A 13,705-nucleotide genomic window follows, 5' to 3' on the forward strand; every position below is an offset into this window, starting at 1 on the left:
CTAAATATTTTTTGTTATGAGTATTATCAAATAAAAGGGGGATTCAGAGCCCTAGAGGCTCAATCGCCTCAGTAGCATCAGCTGTGGTGTTCCCTCCCGCCCTCCCTTTGTCGCAGGCTTTCACTTTATTATGTGGCTAGTGTCACCTTTTTTTTATGTATATAAAGTTAAACAAAGTTATATATGTTTTTTAAGTGGGGAGATTCCCCTTTATCTTCATTATACAGCTTGAGCCGTAGTGGCTGAGCTGTTTTACGTGTTATTAAAGTTTAACTTTTCAATATTTATTCGTTAAAGCCAATAATAAAGGCCGCAGCCAAAATATTTTCCAATAAAAAGGTAGTTGTGTTTTTTATTGTGTTTAAAAATCTGCTGACTGCTATCCCATTTTTATTTCATTTATGGCTAAAATCTGTGAACCCATGCAACGGATTCTACCTCTGAGTTTTGCTCTTGTGATGTGTATCCCCTGGAGAAAAGTGTGACTACCATCTTCCAGTGTCAAACATCCCTAAACGTTGACGTTCCCAGTCATCGGTGCTTTGTCACCACAAAGCTTGGACGACTTATTTGGCATATGCCTTGTTGAGTCCATACGCTACGGTAAGCTTGTTTTATTGGTGGTGGTTTCTCCCATTACTTTATTTTCACGCACTATTGTTTTCATACCTGGAGGTTGATATTTACTCGCCGGGATCAACACTTCAACACTTTTGTTGTTTTTTTCACTTATTTTTTGTACTACATTTGAATGTTTTCACTCACTTTTCACAGTGTGGACTTTAAAGCGGTAGTAAACCCGCTAACTTTTTTTTTTCCCTACACCTGTAAGGGAAAAGGCATAATGAGCTAGTATGCACCGCGTACTAGCTCATTATGAGATACTTAAGTTAGAATGAGGCGCCGGCATCTCACCCGGTCAACGCCGAGGGAACTCACATTTCTCCTCGGCGTGTTTTCTGGGTATCGTGGCTCCAGCGCTGTGAGTGGCTGGGGCCACGATGTCGTCACTCCCGCGCATGCGCGCGGGAGACTACTTTCCGGCAAGGTCCGGCGTCTGCTGGGCTTTCAGCCGAGAATCCCCTGTGCGCATGCGCCGCTGCAGTCAGCGGCTCATTGTGAGGGGAATATCTCCTAAACAGTACAGGTTTAGGAGAGATTTTTTTTTAACCTACAGGTAAGCCTTATTATAGGCTTACCTGTAGGTAAAAGTTTAAAAAATAAGTATACAACCACTTTTAAATTTCATTCATTTTCCACTTCCTATTTTTGTGTACATTTTATTATGTTTGCAGGAGTTCTGAATGTTTAAACATTAGTCATTGTTATATGGTTTAATACCATTCTTTTTTAGCGCCACACTTTTCTATATTTATTTACCTATAGGTAAGCCTATAATAAGGCTTACCTATAGGTATTGTAAATATCTCCTAAATGTGCACTGTTTAGAAGATATTTACTGTACATGCAGCCAGTGACATCACCGGCCCCTTCTTTCTGAGTCCTCTGCCGTAGACGCACAGTCCCAGCATTCCTCCGTCTGCGCATGCAAGAAGAAAGATGAGTAAAGATGGGTGAAGATGAGAGTATCTGCAGCGGTGACAGCACGGCGCTGGAATTTCTTAGTTTTAAGGTAAGTTGAACATAATGTGCTAGTATGTGATCCATACTAGCACATTATTCCTTTACCTTGTAGGGTACAAAAAAAAGAAAAACAAAACGCCCGGCAGTTTACAACCGCATTAAGGCAGTTTTTTTTTTTTTTTTTTTTTCCTTTTGGCATATGAGATTCTTTTTGAGATCCCAGGAGGAATGCTGGGACTGTGGCTGAGCTGTAAACAATGCAGAAGTTTGTACCTAACCTTGCACCCACCATAAGGCCCCTTTCACACGGACGGATAGAATTGTGCTTTTAGCTGTGGATTTTCTAGTTTTCTACTGCAGATAAAAGCACACAATGCTTTCCTATGGCCCCATTCACACACTGCGTTTAGCTGCGATTTAGTTACATGCGGTTTGGTGCAGATAGAAAAAATAGAATTGACTGCGCTGCTATCTGTAGCTATCTGCACATAACTGCAGGTAATCGCGGTGTACTATTTCTCCTGCGGATAGCAGCAGCAACAAGGAAAGAAAAGCAACAGGAAGCACATCAGAAATGGCAAGAATGTTCCAAACGCAGCTGCATGTAAACGCACGTAAACGCAGGTAATCTCTTTGTACAAATGCAGCTGATTGCAGTGCCTGGAGTCTTGAATTTCACAGAACATATTATATGCTTTTAACTGCTGCAGAACAGCCGTCCCGTGTGAAAGGCGCCTAAGCTGCTGGCAGTTGCAATGCTCTGCAGACTTCAACACATGTAATCAATGCACCTTTTTATTTTATGAATGTGATTGCATTTATTGCAAAGGCTGGCTTTTGCCTTTCCTATTAGTAGTACAGTTTTAGGAACGTGTCCTAGTTGGCAGAAGAAAGAGCAGTAGATCGCACACTCCATATATGCAATAGAGCAGCACAGCATGAAGACATGTGATGTCATGTGATGTAATAATGTGTCACCGATGATGTGCAGTGTTCCGGTCACATGTTCCCAGCACTGACAACTAGCCCCGCCTCCTCCACAGACATGGCAGCGGAAGTGAGCAAGACTCCGATCTTCTGCTTATTGATTATTTCTTTTTTCATCCTGCTGGTGTCCACGAGTCGGCCAATAGGTACATTATACACTTGTCATCCTATCTACACTGTGCAGAACTGATCGCTATACACAGAGTTAGGTGAAGGGCTGTCACTGGTAGCTGTATGTATGGGACTGATCATCACTGCACAATATTGATAGATCTGTTGGGAATTGCAATCATATCTCGTATTATACCCTGCAGAGTGGAAACAGCACGCAGGCTTTCTGGAGAATACAAACCAAGTGCTTGATTTCCAACCCCCATCTTTCTATAGACTCTATTAGAACAGACGTGGCTGCTTAGGCTGGATTCTAGGGAATGAGCGATCTCTCATTGACCACCAGGGGGCAGCACATTGTCTTTCTTCTCATTGAGAGTTCAGAGATAGAAAATCCAACTGGGAATAAGATACGAAATATTGTTTTTATGATCATATGCAGACAAATTGAAACAAAATGTTTTTTCATGTTATTTTTATGCAACTTTCCAGGGATGATTACATTTTTATTGCACCTGCCTATAGTTTTCAGGAACGATCACAGTGTTATGGCCCGTACATACGATCCGAAAATCAGATGACAGATCACCCGTTTTTTTTTTGTTTTTTTAAGCACGCTAGTTGTATATCGAAAATGGAGAGGTTACTAAAGGTACGAAAATTCTTGTACGACAGAATAAAAAATCGGAAGTGATGTCATGTGTTGTAGTATATTTCTATTGTTTTTTCGGATGACAACTGTACTGATTAAATGAAAATCGTACTGGTATCGTATGAGAAAAATGTTCGCGTTTGTCCGATCGGATAATATCGGATGAACTGTCTCGAAAGCTCTGTACTAATGATCTGATTATCATACCATTGCTTCGAAGGCGGTATTTTTCATCCAATTTTCAGACCATGTGTACGGGCCATTAAGGCTCCATTGCCTGCAGCTGCAGGTCAACCACTTGCTTTTATCACCTCTGACCACGCACCTAAACAAGGACATGCAGTCATGAATGAAATGTACATTTTGTGTACTTTGCATAAAACTTAAAAAAAAAAGGGAAGGGGGGGGCAGCCATGTGATGCACTGAATCATACGTGACACTGCTCCCTACCACATACAGCAACAGACAGCTGCCAGAGTGGTAAAGCACTCAGCCAGCTTGGGTTGCCATCTCATCCCTTTAAACCCGAACACATATGAATTACACGGGTTCTGAGGCCAATTTAATGCAGATAAGGCACCAAGTGAGTTAAATTACCACCTTAATTAGCCACAGAACGTGTGTAATTAACCACTTAAGGACCAGCCGCCGCAGTTACACTGCGGCAGGTTGGCTCCCCTGTGCAAATCTGCGTCCTACGTCGGCTTGCGCCGTTGCGGGCACATGCCGGCGGCTATGCGCTCTCGTGCTCACTGTGGGAGCATGCCTGCTGGTCGGGCGTACCCTGTGTCCGCCGGCGACCCCCCGATCGCCTAGTACAGAGGCAGAATGGGGATCTACCTTTTGTAAACAAGGCGGATCCCCATTCTGACAGATGACATGACAGTAGGGTTGCCGCCTCATCCCTTTAAACCTGAACACATATTAATTACATGGGTTCTGAGGCTAATTTAATTCAGATAAGACACCAAGTGAGTTTAATTACCACCTTAATCAGCCACACAACCTGTAATTAATGTGTTCGGTTTTAAAGGGATGAGGTGGCAGCCGTACATGACAGACATCTACTGTTCCTAGTGATTTTACCAAAAATAAGTAGAAGAATATATATATATCAGCCTAAACTGATCAAAAAATTTTGTTTTATATATATATATATATATATATATATATATATATTTTTTTTTTTTTGGATATGTATTATAGCAACAAGTAAAAAAAACTGTTCTTTTTTTTTTTTTTTTCAAAATTGTCGCTCTTTGTTTGTTTACAGCGCAAAAAATATAAACTGCAGAGTTAATCAGATACCACCAAAAGATAGATCTATTTGTGGGAAAAAAAGAACGTAAATTTTGTTTGGGTACAGTGTTGCATGACCACGCAATTGTCAGTTAAAGCGACACAATGACACATCGCAAAAAATGGCTTGGTCATTACGGGAGAAAATTCTTCCGGTCCTTAAGTGGTTAATATGTGTTCAGGTTTAAAGGGATGAGGTGGCAACCCTAGTTCAGTGTGAATACAACCTCAAAACTAGAACAGGAGATAAGGAGGTGACATGTTGCCTCCTAACCACCTGCCATGGCTGCAATGCTTTATTTCACGGACGCAGCTAAAATTAATCGGCATGTCTTATTTGGCAGGTGGTACCGCTATCAGACCTGACCCAAGTGAACAGGGCCACGCCGCAATCTCCCTGTAACAGCATGCAATGCACTCAGTTGCGTTGCTGTGGGTTGGAATTTTCAGGGTAAATTCACAAATGCAGGAGTTGTAAAACGTCTGTCACCACAAGGACACACAGGAAACAATTGTTTCCTATGTGTCCCATTGACACTGCATCCCAGCCTAGGGCTACGCTACATGCTGCATTTTATCACAGCACATGGTGCCAAATCGCATGGCAATGTATAGCACTGCAGCACATTGCGCTGCTGTACTTTGCTATGAAATTAATTAAATGTAATTTTCATATACTTTGCATAAAGCTTGTAAAAAATTTTTTTTTTTTTTTTTTAAATGGAGCTATGTGATGCACTGAATCACGCACGACACTGCCCCCTTCCGCAGCCAGAAATGGGCAGCTGCTGGTGGTAAAGCGCTCAGGCAACTATCTGTTGCAGTGTGAATACAACATGAGAATTAGAACAGGAGACGGGGAGGTGACATGTCGTCTCCTCACCACTTGCCAAACGCCTTTGAAAAGCAAAGCACCACAAATATCTTTTCAGAGGGGCAGCAAGGGCTGCTGCACATATGATTAAGTCCTCTGAAAAGTGACCTGCAGATCAATTTTCAGGGAGCAGTACTGCTGCAGCTGACAGCTTTTTTTATTTTATTTTGACAATCAAATGGGGTTATTGAATGGCAAGATTGCACCCTAACCATGAGCCTAGCATTTGACTCATGATTGCGGCACAATCCAATTCTATTCAATTGAGTAGGTCGCTTTTGGTGGGCAGGTGTAATAACATGTAAAATAGTCAACCTTCCTAAAAATGTATAATTCAGTCTAGTGACCCTGACACCACTGCCAGACAGCACAGCCGGTTTTTGAACCTCCCTACATATTACACTGCAGTTCTTAAAGTGGAATTCGACCTTTTAAAGAAAATAATATTAAATGCACCAATATTGTAATAAAGCAAAATTGGGGATATTTTAGCTCAATATCTATCCCTGTGCATCAGGGCAGGAAATTTCCCTTTTCAGCTATTCATAGGCAGCTTTGTATTCTCTGAACGAGTGTCATACTCTCTGGCCATTGAAAAAAGATATAATACAAAGCTGCCTATGAATGGCTGAGTAGCATTCAGCCCGACTCAATTTTGTTCCAGGTGTGGGAAGGGAAGCTTGCGTTTCACAGCTGGAACAATGTGCTGTATGCTGTATGTAGCTGAGGTATACAGGACACTTATTAGTGTAGTTTGTTTGGGTCAGCTTGGCCCAAAGGAATTAGTTCAAGTGACAGTAAGTTGGGGATCAGCTTTAAGGTGGAAAACAAGGCTAATTGTCAATTAATCTTAAAAATGCTGCCTCATCCCTCTTATCATCTATCCTGCATAATCTGAATAAAAAATGTGTGTAAATACCTTTTTTATTCCTGTCCAGTCACATGGCCCAGATGCTCTGGCTTCCCTGTGTCAGAGACAGAAGGGCATCTGCAGGGGAGAGGAGGGAGCGCCTAGGGGCTGAATGGCGATGGGAGCCAGCATGTTGCCTGATGGGACAAGGTCAGCCCGTGCCCAGGGCAAAGATGCCAAGCGCCCCTGATCATCCCTGCAGCTGGGATTTATGATACTAGTACTACAGTGCCACTTTTGCATGTTTGATAGTTGCAAGGTCCAACAAAAAAAATGTTTAATGGCCGGCCAACACCCCAGTGTCCTGGTACCTGGTGCGGACTGCACCCCCTAAGTATACCATTGGTGAAGACCTTGGACCTCACCACTGCAGACATCACTGCTCTGCTCAGGTTCTTCCTGTCCATTTAGTCACACACACACACTCAGGGTGAGCTAGATGGACTGGTGTCTTTATTCAATCTTATGAACTATCTAGGTAGGTAAACCCCCAGGCAGTAGGGCAGGTGAGTAACACATGGAATGAGTGCGGGAAACTCTCAACTTGGTTAAATTTACTTTACAGGCTGCTGCCTTGTGGTGCCCCCCACCATAACATAAACACACTGTGAGCAGGTCGACTGCTGCTCCTGTCCCCACCCCTCCTTTCCCAGTCCCTTACACAGAAACTGCAGCTGCTGTGTTATATGACTGGACCAGATCAAAAATACGTATTTACACAGATTTTTTTGCTGACAATGCAGGATGGGTAGAAGGAGGGAGAGGGGACCATTCTTAATTGTATTTTAATTTTATTAGCCTTTATTACTGCTTTAAAACCTCCCTGGCGGTATGATTATGTCAGATTTTTGCGTCTCAAAGCGGTACAATTATTTTGCATAGAAATTTGGCGTTTTATATTGTAGGCCTGTAATTCTTAGCAATAAAACACTTAAATCTGTCTGAACAAGAGTCTAGTAGATATCCCGGGTATGATGAAGTTTGAAAAACAAAATTATAATATAATAAATAATTATAATATAATAATAATCAAATTAATTTCCCCACAATTCACTATCGCTCAATTCTGCAAGTGTTCTAATTTACTATCGCTGTTTTCTAGCTGGTCTAAAACCACTTTTGACGTAAAGGTACATTTTTTGGTTGCTATGGACAATTTCCAATTTCCAGGCAGAAAGAACAGTATATATAATATAAAACTGCATGCAGGACATTGGACAAAGCACTGGGGACAAAAGGGATGTGAAATAATTTCATACAGTAATGTAATCTGTAAGATTACAGTGTACTGTATGTATTATGATTTTTCAATTTTTTGAATTTGCCACCGGGCTCCACCCCCGTTCATTGCGACGCTTGCAGGGAACAGAGCCCGGCACAGAGAGGCATCGGGCGGAGGACAGAGCCCACGGACACTGCGGGGGGACATCACAGGATCCTGGGAACAAGGTAAGTACACCGCACTTGGATCCTGCAATGCAATCCCGAGTGTGGCTCGGAGTTACCGCTAATGGTGCTGAAATTTAACCCCGAGCCACAGTCAGGAAAACTGCCAGGGAGGTTAAGAAAGAGAGACAGAGCCCTGAAACACATTGCCATTCAGAAGTCAGAGCTTAGGAAGCAGTCTTATCTGGAGAGACTCTATCTTCTGTCAGTGGGTGTCAGCATTACTGTTCACAGCCTTGTGGCTGCAGAAAAGTCCTAGGGTCCCGTGTTTACATTACACTGTGGAAATCCTTTGCGCACTTACAGATGTTTATCTGAGAACCGCCGCTTTATCCAGGCTCTCCACTTCATTCAACACAGCTACCTATTTGAAAATGGAAGTAAACCATCCTATCCTTTTCAGCCAGGGAATCTGCCATATTAGCCCCTGTTTGATCCGCAACTGCCACGGTGCTGCACATGCAATCAGTTATGACACCTACCATTTGATGGCTTGACAGTTTAGTTGAGAGCACAACCAATGGGACAGTTAGCATTCCCTCCATGCCTTAAATGCAACAGTTTTTGAAACTGTTAAATCAATTTGTTTTCTTCTGCTTTAAATACAATTGAGCATACCTGTATTGCCCACAGGCTATTGATTTATTAGGGAGGACTTCATAAACTGTACATAATGACCTTGTCCTAAATGCCTCTGCAGAATTCATTTTGGTATTTTATCGTCGGGGCGGGCATATATGGGTACGTATTCTCTATTTTGAAAATAACCAATAGCAATTACTGTGTTGGCCCATACAGAATACTGTACAGCAACTGTACAAAAAAAATACAGGTTTATTCAATAACACAAAGAGAAAATTCTATTCTATTGATCTATAACTGAGGCCTGATCATCCCACAAAGAGAAAATTGATGGAACCACAGTTCTGCTTCAGAGATCCGATTGCTTGCTAAGAACAATTGCATTTCCCCTTTCCAATGTAAAGTATTTCATAGGCCTTCAGTGCCTGTATATTTTCTTGAAAAACGTATAACTTTTAAAAGAAAGAAGAAGCTATGATAAGCCACAAATAATGACCCCAAAGTGATCAAAGCTAAGTGAAGGGATTAAAAATGGATGTCTTCAGCAAATCCTGCTTGTGTTAATTACAGGTTTCCTTTCAAGCGCTGTGAAAAAGCAGATTATTATCGTATTGATGGCTTTGTACTGCTTATAACACTAATCAATTCAAGCCATCCTTTTGACATTTTAAAACACTATTGTGCCTGTGTATTGAAATCATTGCCGCAAGTCATTTGTTTTTCTTGTTGTCCTTTTTTAGGTTTCAAAGAGATTGCTTTCTGGGGTGGAAGGTTCATCTTGATTCTAGCCTTTGTTACATTGGCCATTAATTATTTGACTCCATATTTTTCCTCTTTTCGTCAAACTAGTCATTCCCAAACAGGTAAGGCCATATGATCATTGTGTGCTGTTTTGAAGAAAAAGTTTGGAACCATCTACCTTGATAAATATTAAAGTATAACTGAAGGGAGAACTTTTTTTTTTTTTAGTTTTGGATAGGGTGGAGAGGGACTAGAACACTTGTCAGGTGTTTATTGCTGTCTGTGTCCCAGTTAGGGAGATTCATCCTCTATTTGTTCTGGTGTCTGTTATCACCAAAAGTGAAGGTAGTCTCAAATTTCCAGAGGTCACCAGAACAGGATTAGAGGGGATATCTTCCAATGAGGACACTTTTCTGGTGACAACCAGGGATTCCCTCACCTTTGTCTCACTTCTGGTGACAACCAGGGATTCCCTCACTTTCGTCCCACTTCTCTTTTGGCTATGGGACAGGGAGTGAAAGAAAATTTCCCTGATGGGACACAGATGGCAAAAAAACCTGGCAGGGCTTATAACCTTCCATTTTTCTATCCAAAATTCAAAAAATGACTTTAGTTCTTTTTTAAAATCCACTTCCATGTCTCTGGAATACTGTAAAAGTTATTTCTCAATATTTCATCCATTTTTCCAATCCCGCATCGTTTCTATTTTTGTTACATAGCCAACTTGGCTAAAGCAAACACATACTGTAAAATGGCATAGGGCACAGGTGTCAAACACAAGGCCCGCGGGCCAAATCCGGCCCTCCAGGCCATTTCATGTGACCCTCGCACCTCTCCTGCAGCTGCAGGAGAGCTCCAGCCCTCCTCTGGTCCTCCTCCAGACCCCTACTTTCTGCTTTCAAGCAATGCATCCAGCTTCTTCCCAGCAGCAGCATAAGGAAAGGGGGAGCATTGTGAAGTTAGGGAGAGTAGGGAACTCAACTTCTGTTGGTAGGGTGGCTCTTGACATCTAATGTAAGGGGAGGGGATGTGCTGAACATCTAATCTTACAGATACAACCGGCCCTTTTGAGGGCAATCATAATACTGATGTGGCCCACAATGAAATTGAGTTTCACACCCCTGGCATAGGGTGTCATCATTGAGTTTTTCTTTTAAAAACACTTGTTGGCTGGTTGTTACATTGATCCCAAAGCTTTGATGATTTATGGGTAACTGACCCAAAACAAATTTGCAATTCAAGAATTCTGAATTTTCTCTAACTTCACTAGTTACATGATTGTGGACAGTGATTCAGAAAATGTTGTTTGGAACTGTTGTGTGAAGTCAGAGACAGGCAGGCAGCTAGTATTTTCAGAAGGAGATCAATGATGGCAGTCTCCTTATCTCTTTTAGTACAGGTTTCCTTCAAGACTGAACCCCACGATTATAAAAAAAAAAAAAAAAAAAAAACCTTCAGCGGGGTTCTCTCACACTGCAAGGGTTATATGCTTGTTATTTCTAGGGGTATCAGAAGAGATATCACTAGAGGCTGTATTACTTACCATACATTTCACTCCAGCTGGATTCTTTTTTAATCATTTTTATTAGTTGTTTTGAAAAGAACAAAGATAAAAGATCACTAGGAAGAGCAGAAAACAATACTCGCGTGCTCCATACATGTAACAAAAGTGTCAACAAGTATGAGGGGGAGAAGGAACAGCAGAAGACCATAATAATCAGGTTATGTCTTCCATGCCTCATGGAGACACATAAACTTTTATAGAAAGGAAGGACAATGACTAGCTATAAACTGCATATAAAGTGCTAAGGAATCATGAACTCTAATGCTGCGTACACACGATCGGAAATTCCGACAACAAAATCCATGTTTTTTTTCCGACGGATGTTGGCTCAAACTTGTCTTGCATACACACGGTCACACAAAGTTGGTTGGAAATTCCAAACATCAAGAACGCGGTGACGTACAACACATACGACGAGCTGAGAAAAATGAAGTTCAATAGCAAGTGCTGCTCTTCTGCTTGATTCCGAGCATATGTGGCACGATCGGAATTTACGCGAACGGATTTTGTTCTTGGAAAATTTGAGAACCAGTTCTCAAATTTTGTGCAATGGAAATTCTGATGGAAACTGTCCGATGGAGCCTACACACGGTCGGAATTTCCGACAAAAGGCTCCCATCGAACATTTTCTGTCGAAAAATCCGAATGTGTGTACGGGGCATAAGAGGCATCCATCTAACTGACCACGTAGTGAATAATATTTATACAAAACACAAAGACCATGAGATCAAGACATTACTATTATTATTATACAAGATTTATATAGCGCCAACAGTTTACGCAGCGCTTTACAATGTATAAGGGGGACAACACAATTACAGTACAGTTCAATACAAAAGGTACAGGAGGGCCCTGCTCGTAGAGCTTACATTCTAAAGGGAGGGGGTGGTGGTACAAAAGGTAATAGCTGCAAAGAATGATTTAATGGGGTTGGCACCCACCCCACTCCTGCACTCTGCACCCATCCCACTCTGCACCCATCCCACTCTGCACCCATCCCACTCTGCACCACCTCACTCTGCACCCACCTCACTCTGCACCCACCTCACTCCTGCACCCACCTCACTCCTGCACCCACCTCACTCCTGCACCCACCTCACTCCTGCACTCACCTCACTCCTGCACTCACCTCACTCCTGCACTCACCTCACTCCTGCACTCACCTCACTCCTGCACTCACCTCACTCCTGCACTCACCTCACTCCTGCACTCACCTCACTCCTGCACTCACCTCACTCCTGCACTCACCTCACTCCTGCACTCACCTCACCCCTGCATTCACCTCACCCCTGCACTCTGCACCCACCTCAGTCCTGCACTCGCCTAACCCCTGCACTCTGCACTCACCTCAGTCCTGTGCTCACCTAACCCCTGCACTCTGCACCCACCTCCGTCCTGCACTCTGCACATAGTGCACCCCTCAATGCTAGTGCAGTTTGACCACACCTGCTATTTGCACTGAGAGGTTATGATGTGTTGTAACCTCTAGCAACTAATTAATGAGCAATAATGATTTGCAGTAACCTCTAGAATCCAATTAGTGAGCAGTAATGATGTTCTGTAACCTCTAGCAACTAATCTGTGAGCTGTAATGATGTGTTGTAATCTCTGGCAGCCAATCACAATCGCTGCCTGATCTGCTGCAGTAAACTCATTTTGAGTCTAGCTGGGGGGGGCCCAATAAAAATCTTTGCCCTGGGTCCAGTCATTATTAAAGACGGCCCTGCTGATCCCCCTGTGTGCCTGCAGCTGCCGGTGGGAGAGGAGTGAAACTGGAAGCGCTGCAGGGAGGGGGGACACACAGAGGGTTTCCGGAAAGCAGGTGTATGGGGGCGCAGATCCAACAATCGATCCTCCTGCACCACAACTGGAGGGAGAAAGAAGTGTAGAATAAGGCAGTGCAGCCGCCCTCCTGCTCATCAGATGCCTGGGCCCCTTTTGAACTGATGAGGGCCAGTAGAGGAGGGCTGGCTGTACTGCCTTATCAGCTGCCCTGCATGTGGCAACCAGCTAGTTTTGAAAAAAAACAATATGGGAAAACCGGAAAAAACAGGTATTAAAGGTGAACTTTAAATGTTTACATGGTGGTTGATTTTTCAAAATGAAAAGTGAATTTTAAGATGACTGTCTTGTGGCAGCACTTACAGTTGTGCTCATAAGTTTACACACCCCGGCAGAATTTATGATTTTTTTGGCCATTTTTCAGAGAATATGAATGATAACACAAAAACCTTTCTTTCACTCATGGTTAGTGTTTGGCTGAAGCCATGTATTATCAATCAATTGTGTTTACTCTTTTTAAATCATAATCACAACAGAAACTACCCAAACGACCCTGATCAAAAGTTTACATACCCTGGTGATTTTGGCCTGATAACATGCACACAAGTTGACACAAAAGGGTTTGAATGGCTATTAAAGGTAACCATCCTCACCTGTGATCAGTTTGCTTGTAATAAGTGTGTGTGTATAAAATGTCAATGAGTTTATGGACTCCTGACAGACCCTTGTATCTTTCATCCACTGACGTTTCTGGATTCTGAGTCATGGGGAAAGGAAAAAAATTGTCAAAGGATCTGCAGGATAATGTAGTTGAACTGTATAAAACAGGAAAGGGATATAAAAAGATATCCAAGGAATTGAGAATGCCAATCGGCAGTGTTCAAATTCTCTAATCAAGAAGTGGAAAGTGAGGGGTTCTGTTGAAACCAAACCACGGTCAGGTAGATGAACTAAAATTTCAGCCACAACTGCCAGGAAAATTGTTCAGGATGCAAAGAAAAACCCACAAATAACTTCAGGTGAAATACAGGACTCTCTGAAAACATGTGGTGTGGCTGTTTCAAGATACACAGTAAGGAGGCAGTTGAAGAAAGATGGGCTGGATGGTCGAGTCACCAGAAGAAAGCCATTACTAAGCAAATGCCACAAAGTATCTCGCTTACAATACGCCA

At 42.5% G+C, this 13,705-nt stretch overlaps 1 protein-coding gene across 2 annotated transcripts in view; it reads left to right on the plus strand.

Annotated features, from left to right (window-relative positions):
- Positions 1–2,579: 2,579 nt before the first annotated feature.
- Positions 2,580–13,705, plus strand: part of UBXN8 (UBX domain protein 8) — a 63,275-nt gene continuing 52,149 nt past the window's right edge. For both annotated transcript variants that reach the window (XM_073598445.1, XM_073598453.1), the window contains exons 1-2: positions 2,580–2,717; positions 9,187–9,309. In XM_073598445.1, coding sequence (XP_073454546.1) covers positions 2,588–2,717; positions 9,187–9,309 — 253 coding nt within the window. In that variant the 5' untranslated portion in view covers positions 2,580–2,587. The remainder of the gene's footprint in view (positions 2,718–9,186; positions 9,310–13,705) is intronic.

Source organism: Aquarana catesbeiana, linkage group LG01 (genome assembly GCF_042186555.1).
Source record: "Aquarana catesbeiana isolate 2022-GZ linkage group LG01, ASM4218655v1, whole genome shotgun sequence".
In the NCBI taxonomy this organism is placed as follows: Eukaryota; Metazoa; Chordata; class Amphibia; order Anura; family Ranidae; genus Aquarana; species Aquarana catesbeiana.